Source organism: Tamandua tetradactyla, chromosome 16 (genome assembly GCF_023851605.1).
Source record: "Tamandua tetradactyla isolate mTamTet1 chromosome 16, mTamTet1.pri, whole genome shotgun sequence".
In the NCBI taxonomy this organism is placed as follows: Eukaryota; Metazoa; Chordata; class Mammalia; order Pilosa; family Myrmecophagidae; genus Tamandua; species Tamandua tetradactyla.
The window spans coordinates 11,545,965-11,568,080 of NC_135342.1; the positions used below are offsets into that span (position 1 = coordinate 11,545,965).

General features: G+C 54.6%; 2 protein-coding genes across 13 annotated transcripts; one reads left to right on the forward strand and one right to left on the reverse strand.

The window, feature by feature from the left end:
• Positions 1-453: 453 nt before the first annotated feature.
• On the reverse strand, positions 454-6,613 carry PRRG2 (proline rich and Gla domain 2). 10 transcript variants are annotated; one of them, XM_077131129.1, is made up of 7 exons: positions 6,325-6,609; positions 5,562-6,181; positions 4,839-4,936; positions 4,131-4,170; positions 2,277-2,415; positions 1,339-1,491; positions 454-1,074 (listed from the first exon to the last, which is right to left on the reverse strand). In XM_077131129.1, the coding sequence occupies exons 3-7, from the start codon at positions 4,921-4,923 to the stop codon at positions 685-687; spliced, it is 807 nt and encodes a 268-aa protein (XP_076987244.1). In that variant the 5' UTR covers positions 4,924-4,936; positions 5,562-6,181; positions 6,325-6,609; the 3' UTR covers positions 454-684. The 10 variants fall into 10 exon arrangements, with proteins under 10 accessions (XP_076987244.1, XP_076987245.1, XP_076987243.1 ...); XM_077131137.1 differs by lacking the exon at positions 5,562-6,181 and adding an exon at positions 4,348-4,520 and having other exon boundaries at positions 925-1,074; positions 6,325-6,611; XM_077131135.1 differs by lacking the exon at positions 5,562-6,181 and adding an exon at positions 4,348-4,523 and having other exon boundaries at positions 925-1,074; positions 6,325-6,606.
• NOSIP (nitric oxide synthase interacting protein) lies at positions 3,761-21,819 on the forward strand. Of its 3 annotated transcripts, XM_077131126.1 has the most exons (10): positions 3,761-3,886; positions 6,246-6,484; positions 17,762-17,832; positions 18,391-18,496; positions 19,670-19,751; positions 20,595-20,754; positions 20,845-20,969; positions 21,128-21,315; positions 21,413-21,521; positions 21,704-21,819. In XM_077131126.1, the coding sequence occupies exons 3-10, from the start codon at positions 17,763-17,765 to the stop codon at positions 21,773-21,775; spliced, it is 912 nt and encodes a 303-aa protein (XP_076987241.1). In that variant the 5' UTR covers positions 3,761-3,886; positions 6,246-6,484; position 17,762; the 3' UTR covers positions 21,776-21,819. The 3 variants fall into 3 exon arrangements, with proteins under 3 accessions (XP_076987241.1, XP_076987240.1, XP_076987242.1); XM_077131125.1 differs by lacking the exon at positions 3,761-3,886 and having other exon boundaries at positions 5,820-6,484; XM_077131127.1 differs by lacking the exons at positions 3,761-3,886; positions 6,246-6,484 and adding an exon at positions 6,491-6,627.
• Positions 21,820-22,116: the final 297 nt, after the last annotated feature.

Genomic DNA, 22,116 nt, shown 5'->3' on the forward strand with positions numbered 1-22,116 from the left:
AGGGAGGGGGTGCAGCCGCCGAGCCAAGGAGGGGGGAAGGGGGGTTCCCCCTGGAGGAGGGAAAGGGGGGGAGGAGGGACCCCGCTGTCTCCGCCTTTGCCCGGGCGCTTGCAGGAGGGGGGGGCGCACGCTCGGGGCGGGGGGGCGTCCCGGGCGGCCCCGGGGTGGGTGCGGGCGCTGGGTGCTCGCTCTCTCGCCGCCGCCGCCGCCTCCTCCTCCTCCTCTGCGCTCACGGTGCAGCCATCTTTGCACAAGGCGGCTGGGGGAGGGGGAGGGGAGGGGGGCGGGCGGCGGGGTGTCTGGCTGCGCTCCGCTTCCTCCCACAATCCCGTGCAAATGTAAAAAAAAAAAGAGAGAGAGAGAGACGGAGCGCAAGCAGGGCCTGGGGTTGAGGCGCAGCCTCTGTACAGAAAGGCAGCTCCGCCGCGCACAGACGCGCCAGGGAACGCGCGATACAGTTCATTAGGTTTTTATTTTTATTTTTGCATTGTTTCAGCTTTCTTTGGTCTCCTTTCCAAAGGGTTTTTATTCAGGGGACTAGCTCAAGTCCATTCCCCCGGATGCGATGCGAGCCTACCTCCACCGAGCGCGCTTGCAAATACGCCCCCTACCCTTTCCCTGGGTTGCGAAGTGCCCCTGTGCGCGCGCGGAGAGCGCACGAAGACATGCTGTGCAGACGGAGCTCTACGTGGCCCGTGACACTGGAGAGCGGCCACATCTGCTCGCCCGCGCTGGCCGCAGACCCGGCGAGTGCGCCAGGGTCCCTGTTCCCACGCGGGCGCGCCTACCCTGGGGCGGGGCTGGCCGGTCCCCAGGGTCAGGAGAGCGTGGGGGACGCGCGAAGGGCCGGAACATATGAACACGCTGGCCGAGGCCATGTGCGGATCCGTACACGGCGGAAACACGTGTGCCAGGGTAGGCCTCGGACCGGACGACCCCCACTCCAACCCACCCCTCCCCAAGCACGGCTCCGGAGTCTAAGGGGCCCGGGGGCTTCCGGAATCCGGTGTGAATCAGGGGCACGGCGTGGGGGACCCGGGCTCCGAAGCTGCATTTCAACGAGGCCTCCGGAGGCTGGAAAGGGAAGGGACAGGGAGACGTCAAAGACTGGGCGGTTTTCCCTTCAACCACGACCACCACGACCCGCCTTGGACGTCTCAGCCAATCCCAGGGCCCTCTGGGCTCAAGCCCCGCCCGCCTATAATGCTTCATTCAACGCCGGGCCCCGCCCCTGCACTCCAAGCCCCGCCCCAGACAGTGACCCCAACGTCCCAGGTCCCGCCCCTGAGCCAATGCCCCGCCCCCGACCTACCCGCCCCTCGGCGCCCCGCCCCTTACCTGGTGTAGGGGGGCGGAGGTGCGTCGTGCACCCCAGAGGCCTCCAGCGCCTGCTCGTAAGTGGGAAGACCTGGAGGTTGGGGTGGGGGTGGGAGCGGGGGCGTCGGTGGGCCCAGGGAGGTCAGGGGGCTCTGCGGACTGATGAGCCCGGCCCTGGGAACAGAGAAGGTGCACTGTTTAGGGGGGCGGGGTGGGGGTGGGGGAACCTCCAGGGAAGATACGGGAGAACAGGAGAGGACCTAGGAGGGCAGAGGCAGAGAAATGGAGGGGTACCCCATACCCTGTCTTCTAGTGGACAGGACGACAAAAATCATCAGGCGCTAAGACACACACACCACAGCACCAGCAACTGGAGGGACATGGAGAGACAGACGGCAGGACACAGGCAGAAACGGCCTGCCAGAGAGAAATCGGCAGATCCAGAGGGGGGACACACCCCACGCAGTGGCTGTCACCAACAGCTCAAGATCCACTCTTACTCTAAACTCTTCCTAAAAGAGCCCAGACCCACTAGCTTCAGCAAATGACCCTGTCACCCTCCCACCAAGTGAGACACACCTAGACGACTCACACAAACAGCCACCCACAAGGTACGCAAAGGTTCACCAGATACAACATCGGCAGAGACAGACAATCCCACACGGACAAAGACACAAAGCTCCTACTTCATGCCAGGCACCGAGGATGCAGGCAGACAGACAAACAGCCAAGTCAACACAATGGCAGGGACAAAGACACCCCACAGACATGACGACCAGAACACAAGCAATCTCCCAGACTTGCTCTCCAGCTGGACCATGTCCTTAGGTCCTTTAGCAGCATCCACGGCCCCCTCCCGCATCCTTCACCCACCCGCTGGGGGAGACGCTTCCTCCCTCCACAGCTCACCCTACCCTCCACCCACGCACCCCCCCACCAGCCCCCCAAAGCCCTCTTACTCCTGGGGACAGGATGGCTGCTGACTGCGGCCCCGCCGCCACTGCAGATACCAGAAGGCTCCCAGGCCGGCCAGGACAATGAGGAGGATGCCCGAGGTCAGCCCCACCGCCAGGCCTGCCACATCCACACGCCCACGCCCTGCGGGGGAAAGTCCTTGCCTCAGTGGCTCCCTGCGGGGGGGAGGACAGCGCTGTGGAGCCCAGCAGAGCCCTGTGGTCCCTGCAGGCTCAGCGGCCTCCTCCCAGCCTCCAATTCCCACTCCATAAAATGGGAACAATAATCTCCACCCCGCAGGTTGTGAAAGTTCAACGAATTCAAACGCACAAAGGGCCAGTGAAAGCCTCCTCTGGGGCCTTGAAAAGACAGCAACACCGCAGCCCCATGTCACAAGGCCCTAGGTATGGGTGGGCGGGGGTGGGTGGGATTCGAGATCCCAGGAGACAGAGGCGTAGCCAAAGGTAAGGTGGGGAACTCAGGTAGCTTTAGGCTTCAAGATGCTCGCATACTTAGGGTTGCCAGATTTAACAAATGAGAAATAAGCAAAGTTAAATGTGTTTCAGATGAGAGAATGAAAGATTTCTTAGTGTAAGTATATCCTGCGCAATATTGGGGATATACTTATCCTTAAAACAAACAAACAGACAAAAAAAAACCAACATTATTCGTTGTTTAGGTGAGATTCACATTTAACTTGGGCACTCTGTATTTGCGCTGGCACCCCCCACACACACACTGGAACGCAGCCCTCTTTGCCCACCAGGCCATGGAGGGGAAAGGCCTCAGCTCTGAAGGAAAAGTGGAGTCCACAGGATGGCTTCTGAATTTACCAGAAGCCTAGGAAAATCATTGGAAGCGTTTGGAAACCCTACCCACCCACCCACCCCAATGAGCACTCTGGTGTTCATGAGGCCCCATTCAAAGGTGCAGCCCCTTAGCCATCCAAGGCCCCCTTTCTGAGGGGTACAGGGGCACAGGGGCTTTGCGAGCCCTTATTAGGCCTTGCTTCCACCTCTGAGCACTGGGTAGGGGGAATCCCAGGCTCCCCCACCCACCCCCGAGCGGGAAGCGGCATGGGGCAGGCAGGGCCTCCCGAGTCTGACATGTCAGGTGCCCGCGTGGAGCCACTCGCCTGGCCAGGGCTATGGGAAGGAGTCCCCTCCCCTAGCAACCAGGAGCCAATTGAGGGCTCCAGCCCATTACTGGGGCCTGTTGCTAAGGTGCGTCCGCCCCTAGCAACCAGACCTCAAAGGGGGAGGGGAGCTCTGGTGCCCAGAGGGGGGTCCTCCAGTGCTCCGGTGGGCACGAGGCCTTGGGTCCCAGCTAGCCTGGTTGCTAGGGAGAAGGCCTCCTTAGCAACCAGGCTGGGATGGGGCTGTGGGGGAGGGGCGGGCAGCCAGGTAGTGCTGCTTCCCAGCCAGCCTGGCCAGGCCCGGTTGCTAGGGAGCAGCCCCCTTAGCAACAAGGCTGCAGCCAAGATGGGGTCTCAGAACTCACAGGAGGGGTGGGGGTGAGCGGACTGGACAGGTGAAGGTGGCCAGGCTGTTGCTAGGGGACAGCCCCCTTGGCAACCGAGCTGCCCAAGGGTCTGGGGTTCCACTGAAGGATCCAGGTGGGTCCTTTACCCCTTCTTCCACCTACACTCCCTATTCCTGAGACATGGGGTGTCTTCTGAGTGCATCTCAGGCTGGGGGGTTCCTTTCACAGCCACCTTCAGCAACTCGGGGAGCACAGAACTGGGGCGGTGGTTGGGGTGCTTCTTGGAAGTAACTGGGGATGGGGGATGTTGGTCAGGCCCCCGTGGGAAGGGGCTGCCTCGGCTGCACAGCACAGGAGGGCGCCTGGCTCCCACTCACCTCCTTTGCCATTGTAGCTGTAGTTCTCCCAGAAGCGCTCCTTGAAGGGGTAGGAGTGAAGGAGGAGGGGAAAGGCAGCTTGTCAACTGGGACAGTCAAGCACCCCAGACTAGCCCCCGGTGATTTCTGAGGCTGAGGGAGGGGGGAGTGGAGGCACGGGAGGTCCTGGGGCCTGGAGCAGCCGCTGGCCTGACCCCCAGGGTCCCCAGGCCCTCACCGTCAGGGTGTTGTCCTCGAAGACCTCCCGTGCCTCCTCCCAGGAGCACCTCTCCTCCTGACACTCCCGTTCCAGGTTCCCCGGTGTCAGCAGCTCCAGGTCCCAGTGATTGGCACGTGGGATCCGCCGGCGGCTGCCCAGGAAATTTTGGGCCCCTGGGGAGCTCAGGAAGACTTCTGGGCCCAAAGGAAAGGGGGGACAGAGAGCTGGAGGGTCCCTGGGACCTAAGACATGGAGGAACCTGATCCGAAGGGGAATGGGAGCCATGAGGTCCTGGGGGAGAAGGGAGCCCAGGGCCTGGGCTCACGGTCTGAAGGAGGAGGGATCTGAGGGTGGGGGGCCTGGGGGCCCAGACCCCTGGGTCCGAGGTAGGAAACGGTGGGTGCCTGTGTTCCTGGGTCTGAGGGAGGAGGGGGCAGGGGCAAAGGGCGCTGGGTCAGGAGAGGCAGGGGTCAGCTCTTGGCCACCCAACTCTTCCCCCGAACCCTTACCTTGGTCACGCTCCCTAGGGGAGGTGCTGTCCAGGCAGGTGGTCAGTCCCAGGTATAACAGCAGCAGAGAGGGGTGGCCCCTCATATTTTGTGGACACCTGGAAGCAGGTGCACAGAAAACAAGGACCTCAGCCCCTGGGGAACGAGGTCAGCCCTCACAGACAGGGCTGGGTGGCCCGTGAAATATAGAACATCTAGCAAAAACCTGCATGGCCTGTATTCAGTGGCAGGCAGGGTTCTAAGCAGTTTCTCCATATCAACTCCTTTTAATTTTCAAATCAGCCCTATTGTTATTCCCATTTTATAGATAAAGAATCTGAGAGGTAAAATCACTTGCCCAAGGCAAGTTTGCAAGTATCAGAGGCAGGAACCAAGGGAAGGCAGTGTGCCTCCAAAGACCAGACAGAACAAGGAGCTTGTCTCTCTCTACTGTGTCCCCTGTCCCCAGGACAGATTTTGGTGTTCATGACAACGGACATTGGGGTTTCCTTCTCCTCTGGCGATTTCCATGTACACGCTCCTCTCCTCTCTCTGTGTCCATTGCCGCATCCACCCACAGAGGTCAAAGATTACAGGCCAGGCCAGAGCAAAGGCCTTGGACCCAGAGGACGAGGGGGTTGGGGTCCTGGACTCCTGGTCCTGAGGACTCAAACTTCTGGGTCGTAGAGGGGCAGGGTGCCGGGATCTCCAAACCAGGCTCTGTCTCCAAGGAATCTCACTTACCTGCCCAGACCTGTGAGCGCTGCCCCCTCCTCTTTAAGGAAGGATCTTCTCGGCCAGCTGGGGCCAGCTGCGAAGAGGGGGACTGGGAGAGGGGAGAGGAGAAGGAGGAGGGGAGACCTGCTCCCAGTAACTAGGCCTGGTCCCGGTTTCTGGCAGAGGGGCGGGGCTTGCGATTACCTACCTTGGGCGGGACTCAGGTAAGGGACAAAGTATTTAAAGAGACCTTTAATATGAAAGGGGGAGGGAGGCGTCCAGGCCCCATTAAAAAGGCCCGAGTCTCCGATACCCTGGGGCACTTAAGGAATTGGACATGCTCCTCCGCTCCTAAATATCTAGAGTCGCTAGATATCTAGAAACTGGCGGGAGCTGGATGCCTTGGTCCCTGGGGATAGCTGGGCGGTGCCGTCCTGAATTCCTGTTTCCTGAGGATCATCCGAACGGCCTTTGACTTCTGAGTCTCTTAATTGCTCAGTTTACTAAATGGGGACCGAGGACTTCCCCCCTTCTCCACTTCTTCTTTCGATGCAGCAACAATAGTAGATGATATACTTGGGGAAGCAGGCTCCCCAGTCTCCGAGAAAACTGATTATTCTTTAAAACTCGTGCTTGGAGATCCAAACCTGGGACCGAGCAGGAAATCACCCGCTCAGAAAAAAGCCTAATTCATACTAAACGTGCCCACAGTTCACCAGTTTCGTGAACCGGAACCTTCGAGTGCCACTGACGTTTCCGGAGGGAAGAAGAGAAGAAAAGAGGGACTTACCAAGCCAGAAGAGGCACCTCCGCAACTAGGGGCAGCTCAACTTCCGGAAGCTCCTCCAGGGCGGAAGTGGGTGGAGCGGAGAGGGAAAATAGCGCTCCCTTCCGGCGTAGGGGCACAGGCGAAGAAGCGACGAAGGAACGAGGAGTCGTTCGGTTGTGAGGTGAGTTCTAAGTGGTGGAGAGATACTGTTGCTGGGATGACCTTTCGCCAGGCTTGAGCACTAGAGCCCTGAGGCAGACGTTGGCAAGATCTCGGATTCACGAGTTCCTGTCGCTCGTTAATAGAGCGCGCCCGGCGCCCCAGGTTTGACGCGAAACTACCATTCCCATCATCCCCTGGAGGTAGCTAAAAGGCCATCGGGCAGGTCTCAGTCGCAAAGTGTCACGGGGGTTGTGGTTCCGCAGGAGAAGGCTATGAGCCGGGGTTCCGCAGGGGACCGGGACTTCGGGGGCTCTGAGGAGTGGAAGTTAAGTAGGGAGAACCGCTGTCCTGGACTCAGTTTCCCCGATTGTGGTGGGGGCGGCGGACGGAAGAGAAAGCTGAATCGTGCTGTCGCCGCCGCCGCCTTCTCTGCACGTTTTGTATAGTTCTTTCCCTCTTGGACTTATTGTAGAGTTTAACATTTTACCTGTAGAGATTTGGGGTCGACCCTTCCTGGATTTCACATCCTGATTGTGCTGCAGATTCATTGTCAACTTGGATCTTGCAGGGTCCTTTACGCAGTTTTCTTTATTTTAACGTTTTATTTTGAAAATGTTCAATTATATATGAAAATAAAAGGATAGTATAAGAATCCCAACCACCTAAGTTTACCAGTTATTAGTATTTTGCCATATCTGCTGAATCGGTGTTTTGTTGTTGTTTTTAAAGACCTCATGACATTTCACCTCCAAATGCTCCAGGATACATATGTAAAAACCAGGGACATTTTCTTACATGCCCACGATACCGTATTCACACTTTACAGAAGCACCCAAAATTCTGGAATTATATCCATTCCTTGCTCCATATTCAAGCCCTCTGATTGTCTCTAAAATGCATCATTTTACTTACTTGGTTTGCTTGAATCAGAATCCACTCAAGGTTCATACATGGCATTTGATATGTCTTATAAATCTCTCCTGAATTTGAATAATAGTATACCATCCCACCCTGTTTTTTTCTTGATGTAATTGATTTGTTGAAGAAACTGGGTCTGTTACTCTCCCAGCCATCTTGCTATCTGAACAGCAAACTACAGCCAGCAAACCCAATCCAAATCCTGCTCTCCTCCTGTTTTGTTTTGTTTTAATACCAGCTTATTGAGATTGTAATTCATATACCATATAATTCACCTATCTCAAGCGTACCATTCAGTGTTGTTGTTGTTTTAGTATAGTCACAGAGTTGTGCAACCATAGCCACAATCTAACTTTAAAACATTTTCATTTCCCCCAAAAGAAACCCAGTAACTGTTAGGAGTCACTCCCCATTTCCTCGCAACCTCCAATACCAAGCAATCATGAATCTGCTTTCTGTCTATGCATTTGCCTATTCTGGACATTTCACAAAAATGAAATGGTACATTATGTTGGTGTTTTGTGTCTGGCTTCTTTCACTTAGCATAGTTAGAGCCTGTATCGGCTACAGGCTGATACATTTATTCCTTTTTATGACTGAATAATATGCCATTGTATTTTTATACCACATTTCGAATTCATCAGTTGATGGACGTTTGAGCTGTTTTTGACAAGTTTTTGTGTGGACATAGGTCTTCATTTCTCTTGGGTATAAGTGTAGGAGTGGAATTACTGAGTTGTAGGGTAACTCAATGTTCAACCTTTTGAAGAATTGCTCAAAGACTGTTTTCCAAAGTAGTTGTACCATTTTCCATTCCATTCAGACATGTATAAGGGTTCTGATTTCTCTGCATTCTTGCTAACGTAACACTTGGCACTATTCTAGTGGGTGTGAAGTGATACTTCACTGTGGTTTTCATTTGCATTTTCCTGGTGGCTAATAATGTCATTGTCTTTTCATGTGTTTGTTGGCTATTTATCTTCTTTGGAGAAATGTCTAAGTCCTTTGCCCATTTTTTTTCCTTTGCCCATTTTTAAATTGAGTTATTTGGCTTTTTATTGTGGAGATGTAGCCATTCTTTATTTATTCCAGATCAGGTCTTTATCAGCTATATCATTTATAACTGCCAGAAAAAAATTCTTACAGCCTGCAAATTAAGAAGGATCTTACATTTTCAAATGGTTAGAAAAAATTTTTAAAAAAGAATGTTATTTCCTAACATGTGACAATTACATGTGATTAAATGTCATTGCCCATAAATAAAGTTTTATTGGAACCCAACCATGCCCATTTATTTATATATTGTCTGTGGCTGCTTTTGAGCTGAGTATCTATAAGAGACCATATGGCCCACAACCTGAAAACATTTACTTTCTGGTCCTTTATAGAAAGACTTTGCCAGTCCCTGCCATATCCCTTGATTTCCTGTCATCAGAAAATTAAATCTAGAGGCTTGATTAGATTTAAGTTAACCTTTTGCCCAAATCAAATGATTTATTTCATTTGGGGCTACAAAGTGGTGGTTTTCCAATTCTGTCATTCCCCCTACATTTATTATCCAAGCAGTTTGATTTTTACCTTGAACCATGCCCAAGCAGCAGCTGAAAAGAGCAACTTAAAGTTCATTTGGAAAAGATCACTGTGGCTGGTCCATCAAGGGACAGTCCGAGGACAGAGAGTACAGTTACTCTTCCTGGGCCTCAGTTTCTTCTCCTGTAAAGTGGGAAGAACCTACCTTAGGAGATTGAATGAGTTCAGACCAGGACCTGGTACTAGTTAAGTGCTTGAGGGATGCAATGGTCATGCTTGCTCTTTGAATGCTTTTGTGAATGACAGCTAGTTGGATTGGTGAGTCCATCATTGGTCAGCACGTGTGCCCCCAGTTAAGCCGATCGTGACATCTCTGTTGCTAGGCAATGTCGAGACCCAGCCTGGAGTCTGACCCACACCGACCTTCACAGTCTCTCCCAGGCTGGTGAGGGAAACGTAGGGAGCCTGGGGGCTCTCACACAGGCAACTCAGCAGCTCCTAACCCAGCCTGGAGACCTGAGCTTGGGTCTGTAGGGCAGAGGAGGGAGCGGGCAGGAGTCCCAGGGCCGGGCGCACACGCTGCCGGGTCCTACGTCTCCATGCTCGTTTCCTCGCGCCCACTCGAGCCTGCCCACCGAACCTCTAAGACCTTCCCTTTGCTCTGAGGGGTGTCCCTGTCTGGACCACTTTCCTCACAGCAGATTACTGGCTATGATTTTGTTGAGGGTAATTGATCCTCTGGGTTTCCTGAACACAGAGGTTTTCTGCCCCCCCCCCAATGGCCCGCATGTCACCCCAGGGAGAGGCTCTGCCCCCTCCTTGGGGTCCTGCAAAAAGGTCAAGGGCCACGGGTTCTGGGTTCACACCTGCAGCAAAAGACATCTGTGAATATGACTGCTGAATCATTGTATTAATATTTCTTTTGATCTCCAGTATCTTAGAGCAACTAGAAGTAAAAACCGAAAATTGTGGAATGGTAACCCATACCAAACTCACATCTGCTCTACAACTAATTGTGGTGCTGTGCTTTGAAATATATTGCTTTTTTATATATATGTTATTTTTCACAGGAAAGTCGATTGTGATGATAAAAAAATATGTATTTATTCCTTCTAGCCTCCTATATTCTGGAGCAGCTAGAAGGAAAAATCTGGGAGGATGGTAGGTAGCCCATGACAGACTCTGGGATCTGTCCTGTAGCTACTTGTTGAAGAGTGCTTTTCTGTTTCTTTGCTTTGTATATATGTTAAATTTACAATTAAAAAAAAAAGCTTTTTAAAAAAAAGACATTTGGGAGATCATCAGGGAAATCAGACCACACCTGGCTCACAGTTGCCGGGAAGGAATTATTAACATACGGTGCTTTGTGGCCCCTGTCTTCTAAAAGCACAGTGCTGGGCACAGCTGCCAGCCCCAGGAGTCTTTGGAGTGCTTGACATGCAGCTATTATGACAGAGTACCTGAATTTTTTATTTTGTTTCATTTTAATTAATTTTTTTATCTTAATGAATTTAAATTTCAGCGCTGATAAATGATGCAGCTGTTGGAAAACTTTTAAATAAATTTGGGACAACTTCGGTATATGAATCTGTTTTTGCAACTGTAGATTTTATGGAACCTAAATACAGCATGGATATTTCTGATGGGAGTTTTGTGTCCATTTAAATTGAGATGTGCTGGTAAATGTAAAACACATTCAAGATTTCTGAGACTTAGTTTGAAAAACAGAACGTAAAGTATCTCACAAATGTTTTATATCAAGTGCTTCAGGCGGGTTAACTAAATTATATTACTAAAATTCATTTCATTTGTATCTTTTCCCTTTTATGAAAAAGACTACTAGAAAATGTAAAGGTATACATGTAGCTTGCGTGGTGTTTCTCCTGAGCAATGTTTGACTTAGAGGCAAATCCTAAAGAAGTCACAGATGAAATAATATTGTGTCCGGAGTTCGCCTCAAATAATCTGGCAGTGATGGGGAGGAGGGCGAGGAAACAGCTGAAGCAGGGTGGCCATGAACTGACAATTTGTAGGTGATGGGTTCATGAAACCACATGCTACCCTCTCTCCACTTTAAGTAATTAAAACAAACGTGGGTCTGTCGGCTCGCCATTCACGCCCAACGTTTATGGAACGTTTGGTCTGCCCTAGTTGGCCTCTCCTTATTTCTTCCTCCCCTGGGCCCCCTCCTAGTCCTCTCCCTCTCCTGCCCGCCTTCTTTTTCTCCCCCTCCCCTGTGCCCCCTCCTCATCTCCCCCTCCCCTGCGCTCCCTCCTAGTCGTTCGCCTCCCCTGCGCCCCTCCTTCTCACCCCCTCCTCTGCCTATTTTCCTTCAGAGCACTCACCACCCACAGGCATGATCCATTTTACTTCATCTTACCCCCTGCCTGCCCTCCACCCCCCAACCCCCCACTGTATTGCAGACTTTGCAAGCATCGGGACTGCTTTGGACAACTGCTTTGGATTTTGTCCAGGGCAGTGTCCCCAGTGCCTGGCATAGAGTAGGCGCTCAGGAAATGTTTGTGGATTCCTTTGGGTAACTAGATGACACCGCCCCCCCCCCCCCCGCGCCGGAGAGCACCCCCAGTAGTGGAATTACGATCAAACTGTCTCACAAAGAAGCATAAATTGGACTCTAGTGGGAAGTACCACATGCTAGGGGCTGCCAGGACAAGGAAGCCCCAGCTGAGCTACTAAGAGCGACAGACGATGAAAACTTACTTATGAAAACTGGCCAGCGCGCACGGCTCCCTTCGTCTTAACCCTCTAACGAGGTTTATTTAGTCCTCCCAGCCTGACAGTCCTAAGATGAGGAAACTGAGGCTCAGAGAGGTGGCGTTACTTCCCTTGGGTCACATTGTTGGAAGAGTCGGGGTTTGAACCTGGCCAGCCAGCGCCCAAGCCCCTGCAGCCTTCTATCACCCCTTGCGTTCAGAAGGGGCCCAGCTGGCCTCAGGCCCCCGGGCTCTCCTCACAGGGCAGCGCTGGGGCCAGTGAGTACCCTTCGAGGCAGTCTTCCTCTCGGGGTTGGCCTTCGTTCTGGGATGGTGACCTTCCCAGGAGGACAGCTGTCATTTGGTTAAGGGAGCAGCCTGCAGAACCCGGCCCTGCCGCTTCCTAGCTGAGGGGCTGGGACAACATGCGCCCTGTGAGCCTCACTTTCTCCCCCGGCACACGGGGGTGCTGAGAAACAGAAGCTGACCCTCGGGGTCGCAGGTGCTCCTTCTCTCTGGGTGGCACCACTGCTCCTCTGAAACGCCGGCGACAGCAGGTGGCAGCAGTTCCATTTTCTGTTTGGAAACTAGACTTAACTGAGGAGGCGACATCCAGTGGTGGGTAAAAAGCTCAGCTTCCGGAGTTTGGAAACCCTGGCTCCGCCACCTGCCAGCTTTTCGACCCTTGGCCAGTGACTCTCAAATGTTTGGGTCTCAGAGCTTTTCCTTTTTTCCAGGACTTCAGTACACTCAAAAATTACTGAACGATGGAAAGGTTTGGTAACAGATGGTGGCGCTGGTAACACAACAGTGTAAATATAAGTAATGCCACTGAATTGGCCACTTAAAAATGGTTAAAATGGCATAATTTACATCATCTATGTGTTACCACAATAAAATCACCCAAAAAGCAGAAAAAAATAATTGAGAACTCCAAAGAGCTTTTGTTTATGTAATTTAGATCTACCAGCAGCAATTAGATCAGACCTTTGAAAACCCAAGAATACAGAAGCTCATGTTCATTTAGCCTTCAGGAATGTTATCTGCAGCTGGCAGGCAGCCTCTAGGAAGAGCCACTGTATACTCAGGGAGATTAGAGGGACAGAGGTGAGTGACATTTGAGAATTATTGTGGGAGTCATTTTGACCAGGTGCTTAGAAATCCACACTCTGAGAACCTCTGCCCCAGGCAAGCAGCTTCCCTTTGAGCCCACGGCCACTCAGGCAGTGTCCCTGGGTCACTCCTGCTGTCACCTGGCCAAGGGGAAGTGCGCCCCCTGCCCCTGCTCCTCCCACTCCCTGGGGGAGTGTCCCTCGTCCACAACACCAGAGGACACAGACACACCACCAAGGTCATCTCTGGGAGACAGGGGCGCCCAGTGCCAAATACCGCACAGGGTCAGGGCAGTTGACAGCTAAGAATAGAGTGGGGAATTTGTCCAGTGAAGTCAGTGCGACCTTCATGGTTGGCCTTGGGGGGCCGGAGCGGAAGGGGGGGCGAGGGCAGCTGCTGGCCCTGGCCCAAGCAGCCTGGAGGGGCAGGGGAGGCTGGCGGAGGGCGCCGCAGGCCATGATGGGTATTTCAGGACCTGCTTCTGCTCGCGGCCAGGGCTGGGTCCCTGCGGAGAGGGCACGAGGGAGCCTTCTGGGCTGCCCGCTGGGCAGCTAACAGGCATGTGCAACTGTCAGAACCCATCACCCTGTACCCTTCAGGCCCGGGCACATGTAAATATGCTGAAAGCAACCATCGGCCTCTGAGGGAAGATGCCAGTAGGGGGAGAGCAAGATCTGTTTCTCCAAAGGGGTTTGTGTTTCAAATTTCAGTGTGAAAAGCCCATTCTGAAGGCGAGCAGGGGTCAAAAATGAAGTAGCCTTTTACATGTGTGTGGCCCCTGGTTGTGTCCCCCCAGCACCCACTTGCAGCCAGAGAGAATATTAGCAGCACACACCCTGAGTGCCAGGCTCTGTGCACAGCTGTCCGCCCCGAGATCCAGGTCCCACGGTGGTCCCGTTTTTCACCAAAGGAAACTAAGGCTCCGAGAAGGGAAATCACTAGCCCAGAGTCGCACGGAGAGGGGGGAGCCAACCCCTGGGGGTCCAGCCCAGGCAGAGGCCGGACGGTGTAATCCTCCTGTGGTAGACCATGCCACCCTCTTCTCGTTTCATTTATTTATTCTCTTTTATCCCCATTGCCCGGTCCATTCTCCCCCCCTCCCCCCTGCCAAGAACCACCACGTGTATCCTTTGGGGGTGTTCTTAAAAATCTGTCATTTTGTGACCTGTAGATTTAAGTTACACACGTGGCGTTGCTTTAGCCGTCTCGTTTCCTTCCTTGCTTTTTTCACCCAGCATGATGGCTTGAAGGTCCGCCCAGAAAGCTCTCCACACCTTGTCTGTTCCATCTCACAGCCAGGTAGCCCCCCAAGATGGCCGTCACCCTCTCTTATGCCTCATTCTCCCAGCGAGGGACACCCAGTTGCCTTCGACTCCCCTCTAGTGTAATTAACACTGAAGTGAGCATCCTTCGCCCTGCACCCTGGTGGGGATCTGGGGGCATACCTACCCATGAGTGGGACTGCTCACGCTTACTTTGACAAGTCCTGCAGCCTGTGTCCCAGGATGGCTGACCCTTTCACTCTGCCCCCAGCACTGCCCCCAGGCTCCTATGTCCCACAGACTCTGCCAAGCCTTGGCTTATCCAGCTTTCAAAGTGCCCACCCCAAATAGTTGGGAAATAGTATCTCCCTGTAGTTCTTTTGTTTGGGTGTTTTGTTTGTTTGTTTGTTTGTTTGTTTTGCATGGGCAGGCACCAGGAATCGAACCCATGTCTCTGGCATGGCAGGCGAGAACTCTGCCTGCTGAGCCACCGTGGCCCACCCTATCATTTTAATTTGAGGATCATTTGGGCTTATCTTTGCACACTTGGTAGTTTTTTGAGTCTCTTCCAGAAATTGCCTCTTATCCTTTGCTCGTTTTTCTGTTGGGGTAGCTGTTTGTTTCTTGTTGGTTTGCAGGAGTTCCTTGTAAAGTAGCTTCCGCTATAAATGCTTGCTCTGAAAACGGGAATTTATTCCAGCACAAGTGATATATTAGGGAACAATTTGAGCATTATGTCAATTTGGCATTTGCTTATACACAATTTCATCTTTAAGAAAGACTGGGTGAATGCAGAAAACTGCATGCAGCTGAACCGAAAAAGGCGCACACACCCCTCACCCATCTCCCAGCCGCCTCAGTTCCCCTCAGTGTTGGAAGCCACAAGCGGTACTGGAAGCCACACCCATCCCCATCTGGTGGGGATAGAACTTTCCTCCAGCTTTCAGATAGCCTTCCTCCAATCGCTTAACAATTCCCAAGCTGCCCTCCGTTCAACACCCACTTCTACCAGCAAGCTTGAGGTCCTTTTCAAGGGAGAGTATCTTATTCATTGGATTATTCAGTATTTCCTAGTCATTTAACATGTGTAAAACTGCCCTACTGTTTCTTATTAGTTCCTGTCTTTTTCTTTATCCATCACTAACAGAGTTTTGGGGTGTTGGGCACCAACCCAATTTCTAGAATGTGTGTGTCACGTCATAGCAGAGTGAATGTATGTCCTAGATCTGAGTCCCCTGTTGAAGCAGTCATCTCAGATGTCTTCTCCACCGTGCTCCCTGCAGCGCAGTGCCGGAGGGGCCTCACCCACAGCAGGCAGGGAGGCGAGCTCTCCCACGTTGTCGGACGGCGCGTTAATACAAACCATCTCTATGGAGGGCAGTGGGCAGATTCTAATGAGATTTTAAACGTGCCTCCCTTTCGAGCCAGCAAGTCCGTGTTGAGAAATATAGCGTACAAATACCCTCGCCTGTGTGCCGAATGACATATGTACAGGCTTTGTCATTGCGGCTGTCACAGGGACTTGGATTAAATCAGAGTTGGACCGTCCATGCCAGGGACAACTCTGCAGCCTAAAGACAGGGAGGGAGAAACTGCTTTATGTGCACCAAGATGTAGGGTGTCAGTTTAGTTCATGTTGCAACACATACAGGGAAGTGCAGAAACCCTAACCACACAGCTCTGTGAATTTTCAAAGTGAACCCGTCCATGCACCGAGCACCAGAGACAGTCCTCTCCCTGCCTCCTGGCGGCCGCCCTGTCTCCCTTCCACCCCCAAAGGAAACCACTCTCCCTCCATCCAGTGCCAGGATGACATTTGTGAGGTTTTAGACTTGGTGTGGGTGGATTCGTCCACAGTGTTTTCTTCATGTCTGGCTTCTTTTGCTGACATGGCTTTTGTGAGAGCCAGTATGCCATTGTTCCCGCTCCGGGCGGCGGTTTCCCTTCTGTAACTCCACCCCAGTTTATCTGCTCCACGCTGACGGGCAGGGGGATGGTTTCCCGTTTGGGGCCATTATGACTGGGGCCACCCCAGGCACTCTAGAATGTGTCTTGTGGCAGAAAGAAGGATGCTTTCTGTTAGGTCTAACCTTGGAAGTGGAATGTGGGGTCATAGGGTCAGCGTATGTCCAGCTTCAGTGGCTGCTGTATTTACTTTCCAAAGTGATTGGGACCAGTCTACACTCCCACCAGCAAGGGATGGGGGTCCCAGTAGCTCCGCCTCCTGCTCTCTAAGGCTCACCCTCCAGCAGGTGTGCAGCGGTATCTGGGTGAGGTTTTCATTTGCATGCCCCTGATGCCTGATAAGCTTGCATTAGTTTCCTAGTGCCACTGCAACAGATTGCAACACATTTATTTAGTGGCGTAAAGCAACACAGATCTATTCTCTTACAGTTTAGAGAGTCAGAAGTCCAAAACCAGTCTCACTGGGCCAGAGTCAAGGGCTGCTGCCTTCTGGAGGCTGTTGGGAGAACCCGTGTCTGTTTTTTTGCAGCTTAGAGTGGCCAGGCATATGCCCTGGCCCAGGGCCCCTTCCTCCACCTTCAGAGCCAGTTCTGTAGCCTCATCCCCCTGCCTCCCTCCTAGTAGGACCCTGTGATGACACTGTGCCAGCCCAGGGAATGCAGGGGAGCCCCATCTCAAGGTCCTCAGTGCCATCCCACCTGCAGGTCCCTCTTGCCCTGGAAGGGAGCAATCCCAGGTTCCAGCAACGAGGATGCAGGCACATAGAGGGCCCACTGGCCAGCTGAGCGTGAGCACACTGCCTGCATCTGTTACGGCTGTGAAGCGAGGGCAGGTCAGAAACCCCACAGTGTGGCTTTGCGACCACTAGGTCTGGGAGGACATAACCCGCATGGGTAAAATCTGGTGGTGTGAGGGCGGGACACCTGGGCGGTCTGCGTGCAAGGACAACCTGTTCCAGCAAGCAGAGAAGAAAAGGAAGCAGCAGGCTGCCCTGCCTTGGACCAAGGGTGCCCTCCCTGGCTCCCGCACTGCCCAAAGGGCTTGCAGGAGAAAGCGCCCCTTGGGTACCTGTAGGATCTGTCTTAAAATAGGAGGGGAAAATATTTCACCAAATAAATACCGACCCCATGACTCAAGGTATCTCTGAAAGATCTGAGGAAAGCAGCTAGCCTCTCCCTAGGGGCACTGGGGTCTCTCCCCACACTGTCAGGCACGGGGGAGGCAGTGAGCGGCCCCAACTCTGAACTTCTGATGGGTCCACCTGAGAGCCCATCACTGCCCAGTGGCGAACTGGCAAGCATGGATTGGGTCAACCCTGGGTCCAGCACCTGCACCGAGCCAGTCAGACGGAAATGGCAGGGAAGGGGGCAGTGGATTTGAGGGGCATTTTAGCAATTATCTCCTTACCTACCAGCCCCCAAAAAACAGATCTGCCTTGACATTTTTCATTTGTGTAAATGACCCAACCACCCCAGTTAGTCTGAAGTAGTAGCAGGGACTCAAACCTTGGTCCACAGGCTTTTTAACATTGCACGGACATACTTCTCACCCCATCCCACCCCCAAAACGGGTTCTGTTGCTTAAGGTTGCCTTTCAGTACACAAATGAGTTTGGGCAAGTCTTGATGGAGGGCTTCCTGGAAGAGGCATGATAACCACTGGCCATTAGTTTCTCCCCCAACCACCTATCCCTGCCTCCAGCTTGAGGGGCAGACAAAGCCATCAAGGTCATGTCCTGCCTGTGCCTGGAGCATCCTGGCCACTACAGCCCTGCACCTGTCCCTTCTTCCCCCAGGATGACACGTCACGGCAAGAACTGCACGGCAGGAGCTGTCTACACCTACCACGAGAAGAAGAAAGACACAGGTACTGGGGAGGTGGGAGTGGGAGAGCCCTGGGGTCACAGGGGAGGTCAAATATATCCCACAGTTGCCATCTCACTCTGCTGCTTGGTTTTGCTTTCTGTCCATCTTTCCTACCTCCTGACAGCCACAACCACGTCACCCCAGCTCTGGCTCTTCCAGCACATTCCGTGTACGCCGCTGTGCCGAGGGCCTTCTATTCTTTCTCTCAGTCCTCACGACAGCTCCGGGAGGGGGGCGTTGTAATCACTGTCACCACCTCCCAGAGGAGGAAGCCGAGGCATTTGAGCAGGGCCAGGATGGAGCTGGCTGTGAGCCCCCACCGAGTGGCCACTTAGTGGCAGGGTCTGTCAGTCCATCTCTCAGGCACTTACTCTCTGGGGACTGACGCCTTCCTGGTGGGGTTTTGCTGTCCTCCCTTCTACCCCAAACACACACACTTCACTGCCAGCCTCTGAGCCCCACACTCCCAAGCTCTGTGTGCCCCTCTCGCTCAGGCGTGGAGAGGGGCATGTCTCTTGTCCCTCTGTCTCTCCATCCCTCTGTCTGTCTCTGTCCCCAGCGGCCTCAGGCTATGGAACCCAGAACATTCGACTGAGCCGTGATGCCGTGAAGGACTTCGACTGCTGCTGCCTTTCTCTGCAGCCGTGCCACGACCCTGTCGTCACGTGAGCTGGGAGCGAGGCTGGATGGTCACGGTGGGAGGGCGAGGAGACCCACAGACGGGGCCACATGCTGGCCCACTGCCCTGCTTGCTAGCCACGGCACCCTGGACCAACTCCTTGGCCTCAGGGCCTCCATGTTTTTGTCTGAGACATGGGTATGAGTCTCGGCCCTATCTGGTAGCGTGTGGAAAAGAACATGTTCGTTCCTGGTGGAAGGTTCTTGGAAAGCTGCCTGCCTGCTTACCCACTCACAGTGTGCCACGCTTACTATTCCTTGCCTCTTTGGGTGGGCCAAAGGCTGCCACAGGGTAGTGGGTATAAGGCGCCTGGGGCAGCTACTAAATAAGTGCTTGATTATTGGTGTAATTTCTAGAGATGGTGATGAGAGTAAATTGCCAAGACAGCCCCAGGGTCACTGATTTCCTGAACTCGGCAAAGTTGTTACACTCCCTGTTGCAGTTAATAACAGTGGAAGGGCATAGATTAAAATCAGCAAAGGAAAAACGTACATAGGATGGGGTCCAGGAAAGACCAGGCGGAAGCTTCCAGTTGTCCTTATCTGGGGAAGGCGTGTGGACAGGCTTAAATCTCCCAGCAACGATATGTGATCCCAACACACCCATTATCGCCAACTAGGGGAGCTCACCCGAGCCTGGAGGCCCAGGGTTTTTACCGGGGCTCGGTCCTATAGATGTGACTGACAGCCCATGTGGCCGACCTCAGGGTCCAGCTCCTCCAGAGGCCAAGCTTCCTCAATAGCCAGGCCCCCACCATAAAGCCCGTCGTTCGTGTAGACTCTGGGGCTTTGGCCTGTGGCTTCAGGTGCACAGAGACTCTTAGCAGGCTGGACTTCCCAGAGGCTCAGAGGTAAACTCCCAGGAGATGGGCCATGCAGAGTGGGGGCAACTCAGGCCTGCCGAGTTAACCCTTTACTGCACAAAGGACCTTCCCTGCAAAGTGTCTGCACATACTATAATGCTACAATAACTAAAAGGCGGTGATCCCGGCCCAAGAATTCACCAGAGGGCTGAGCGGAGCATTCCGTGCCACACTTCCTGTGGGGTGCTAGTGGGTGCCCAGCACAGGGGGGCTGATGTGTGGTGTGTGATTTCTTGCCCCTGGCTGGGCACCCCGGGCCAGGCCTGTGGTCTGCTTACCCCCACCCTCTCTTTGCAGCCCAGACGGCTACCTGTATGAGCGTGAGGCCATCCTCGAGTACATTCTGCACCAGAAGAAGGAGATCGCCCGGCAGACGAAGGTGGGGGGCGTGGGGGGCAGGGGTGTAGTTGGAAGCAGAGGTTTGGGTCCTGGCTCCATTTGCTTTCCGGCCTCTGCCCGTGCTGTTCCCTCTGCCCCCTCTGCCCCCTCTGCCTGGGGCACCTTTCCCCTCCCACCTCCCCAGGTTAAATCCTCCTCACTCCACATTTCAGCACAGGACTTGCTCCTTGTCCCAGGGCCCCGGGATCTGCCCATGTGACTCCCAGCCTCTCTTTGTGACTTGTGCCCACTTCCCCCACCAGACTGCAGGTCCCAGAGCAGGGAGCAAGTCTCCTATCCCCATGACCCTTGCTAAATACCCCCCAAGGGAATGGGCGGCCCTTCATCTCTCTCACCTTAGCTGTGAAATGGGCCTGACTGGCAGGGCCAAACGAGAGGAGATGCTCACAGATCCAGGTTCACACAGAGTTCCTGGGAACCAGGCCCTGCTTTCCGTGGGTGAACTTGTTTTGCAGATGGGCAGGGCCACGTTTGTCACCTTGTCATGGCCCAGGAACAGTTGGGGTGCCCACTGAAGCTAGTTGGGGCAGCAGTGGGGTACAACTCGGCAGCCTGGTTCCAGCCAAGCTGTTGACTAGTCTTCAGCCAAGGAATAAAGATGTCACCAAGTCCACAGCGGGTGAGGCTGGCTGTGGCCTCTGTGTCCCCAAGTGGGTGGAAAAGGTTATTAACAGGTAGAGCCAAACCCAGGGTTGCTATTCTGCAGAGCTAGGGTCTTGGCTGGTAGGCACCAGCCTCTGCATGTCTGGGCCTCAGTTTACCCACCAGGGAAGTGGGAGGGAACGCCTCCTTCAGGTTGACCCAAGCTCCCACGGCCCCACAGGCCTACGAGAAGCAGCGTGGCGCCCGGCGGGAGGAGCAGAAGGAGCTGCAGCGGGCGGCAGCGCAGGACCAGGTGCGGGGCTTCCTGGAGAAGGAGGCGGCCATCGTGAGCCGGCCCCTCAACCCCTTCACACCCAGGGCCCCCTCAGGGGGCTGCCCAGGTGAGCCAAGGGAGTGGCCTGGCGGGGTGGGGACCCCGATGGGGACCGTTCGTCCCTGTGGGCTGCCTCTGAGCCTCATTCGTCCTGTAGACGATGCCCAGCCTGGGCCGAGCAGGGGCCCTGCAAACAAGGACAAGGACAAGGAGAAGGCACTGCCCAGCTTCTGGATCCCGTCCCTGACACCAGAGGCCAAGGCCACCAAGCTGGAGAAGCCGGTGAGCTGCCGCGCTAGCCCTGGGGCCCCCGTGGCTGGGAAGGACCGAGAAGCTTGGAGGAGGTCCCTTCCCTGCCACTTGGACACCCCGCCCTGGGGACACCCAAGGCCCCAGCGCTTGTCCCCTGACCCCCCTCTCCCCTCCCGCCCCACACACAGTCGCGCACCGTGACCTGCCCCATGTCGGGGAAGCCGCTGCGCATGTCCGACCTGACCCCGGTGCACTTCACGCCCCTCGACGGCTCCGTGGACCGCGTGGGGCTCATCACGCGCTCTGAGCGCTACGTGTGCGCTGTGACCCGCGACAGCCTGAGCAACGCCACGCCCTGCGCCGTGCTGCGGCCCTCGTGAGTCTGGGGGGTCAGGCCCCAGGGTGGGGGCGGAGGGCGGGCGGCAGTTCTTCCGGGCAGGGGCTCTGACCGGCCGCCCCTCCCCGCACCCCAGTGGGGCCGTGGTCACCCTCGAGTGCGTGGAGAAGCTGATTCGGAAGGACATGGTGGACCCTGTGACTGGAGAGAAGCTCACGGACCGTGACATCATAGTGCTGCAGCGGGTGAGCGCCTGCCTGCCCCCATCCTCTCCACCCCTCCCCATTTTGGGTCCCCACCCTGGAGCCCAGACTCTCCCCCTGGTGCCCCACCCCAGCCACTTGGTAGTCCGCGGTCCACGTGGGACCCCTGACCTCTGTGTGGAGCCCTGCACCCACACTGCGGCCTTCTCCCGGTCTCCCCGCAGGGCGGCACGGGCTTCGCGGGCTCTGGCGTGAAGCTGCAGGCGGAGAAGTCGCGGCCGGTGATGCAGGCCTGAGCGGGTGGGGGGCCCGCGGGAAATGAATAAACCCACTTGGACGCAGCGGGCCTGGGTTCCTTCTCTCGCAGCCCCATTGGGCGCCGGGCCGGGGAATGGGGGAGTTGGAATTGCTCCAGCTGAAGGAGCAGGCTAAGAACAGAATGGGGCGCAGGTCGGGAAGGAAACCTGCCTGCAGAGCCAATCCAGAGCATTACAATCGGGCCAGAGTGGCCAGAACCTGAACCCCAAGCCATGGCCCTTTTAGGGGCCACCCTGACAGGTGAAACAGAAAGCCTGGCCTGGCCTCCCGCAATGTACCCCTTGAGTTAACCCAAGTTTGAACTGTGGGGTATCCTGAA

What these genes read in the sequence shown, in the direction of transcription:
- NOSIP (XM_077131126.1), top strand. Translation starts at nt 17,763, where the DNA reads ATGACACGTCACGGCAAGAACTGCACGGCAGGAGCTGTCTACACCTAC. An exon ending in CGAGAAGAAGAAAGACACAG is followed by an intron (nt 17,833 to 18,390) that starts GTACTGGGGAGG and finishes CTCTGTCCCCAG; the next exon opens with CGGCCTCAGGCTATGGAACC. An exon ending in AGATCGCCCGGCAGACGAAG is followed by an intron (nt 19,752 to 20,594) that starts GTGGGGGGCGTG and finishes ACGGCCCCACAG; the next exon opens with GCCTACGAGAAGCAGCGTGG.
- PRRG2 (XM_077131130.1), bottom strand. Translation starts at nt 4,923, where the DNA reads ATGAGGGGCCACCCCTCTCTGCTGCTGTTATACCTGGGACTGACCACC. An exon ending in CCCTAGGGAGCGTGACCAAG is followed by an intron (nt 4,171 to 4,838) that starts GTAAGGGTTCGG and finishes TACCCCTTCAAG; the next exon opens with GAGCGCTTCTGGGAGAACTA. An exon ending in CAGCCATCCTGTCCCCAGGA is followed by an intron (nt 1,492 to 2,276) that starts GTAAGAGGGCTT and finishes CTCTGTTCCCAG; the next exon opens with GGCCGGGCTCATCAGTCCGC.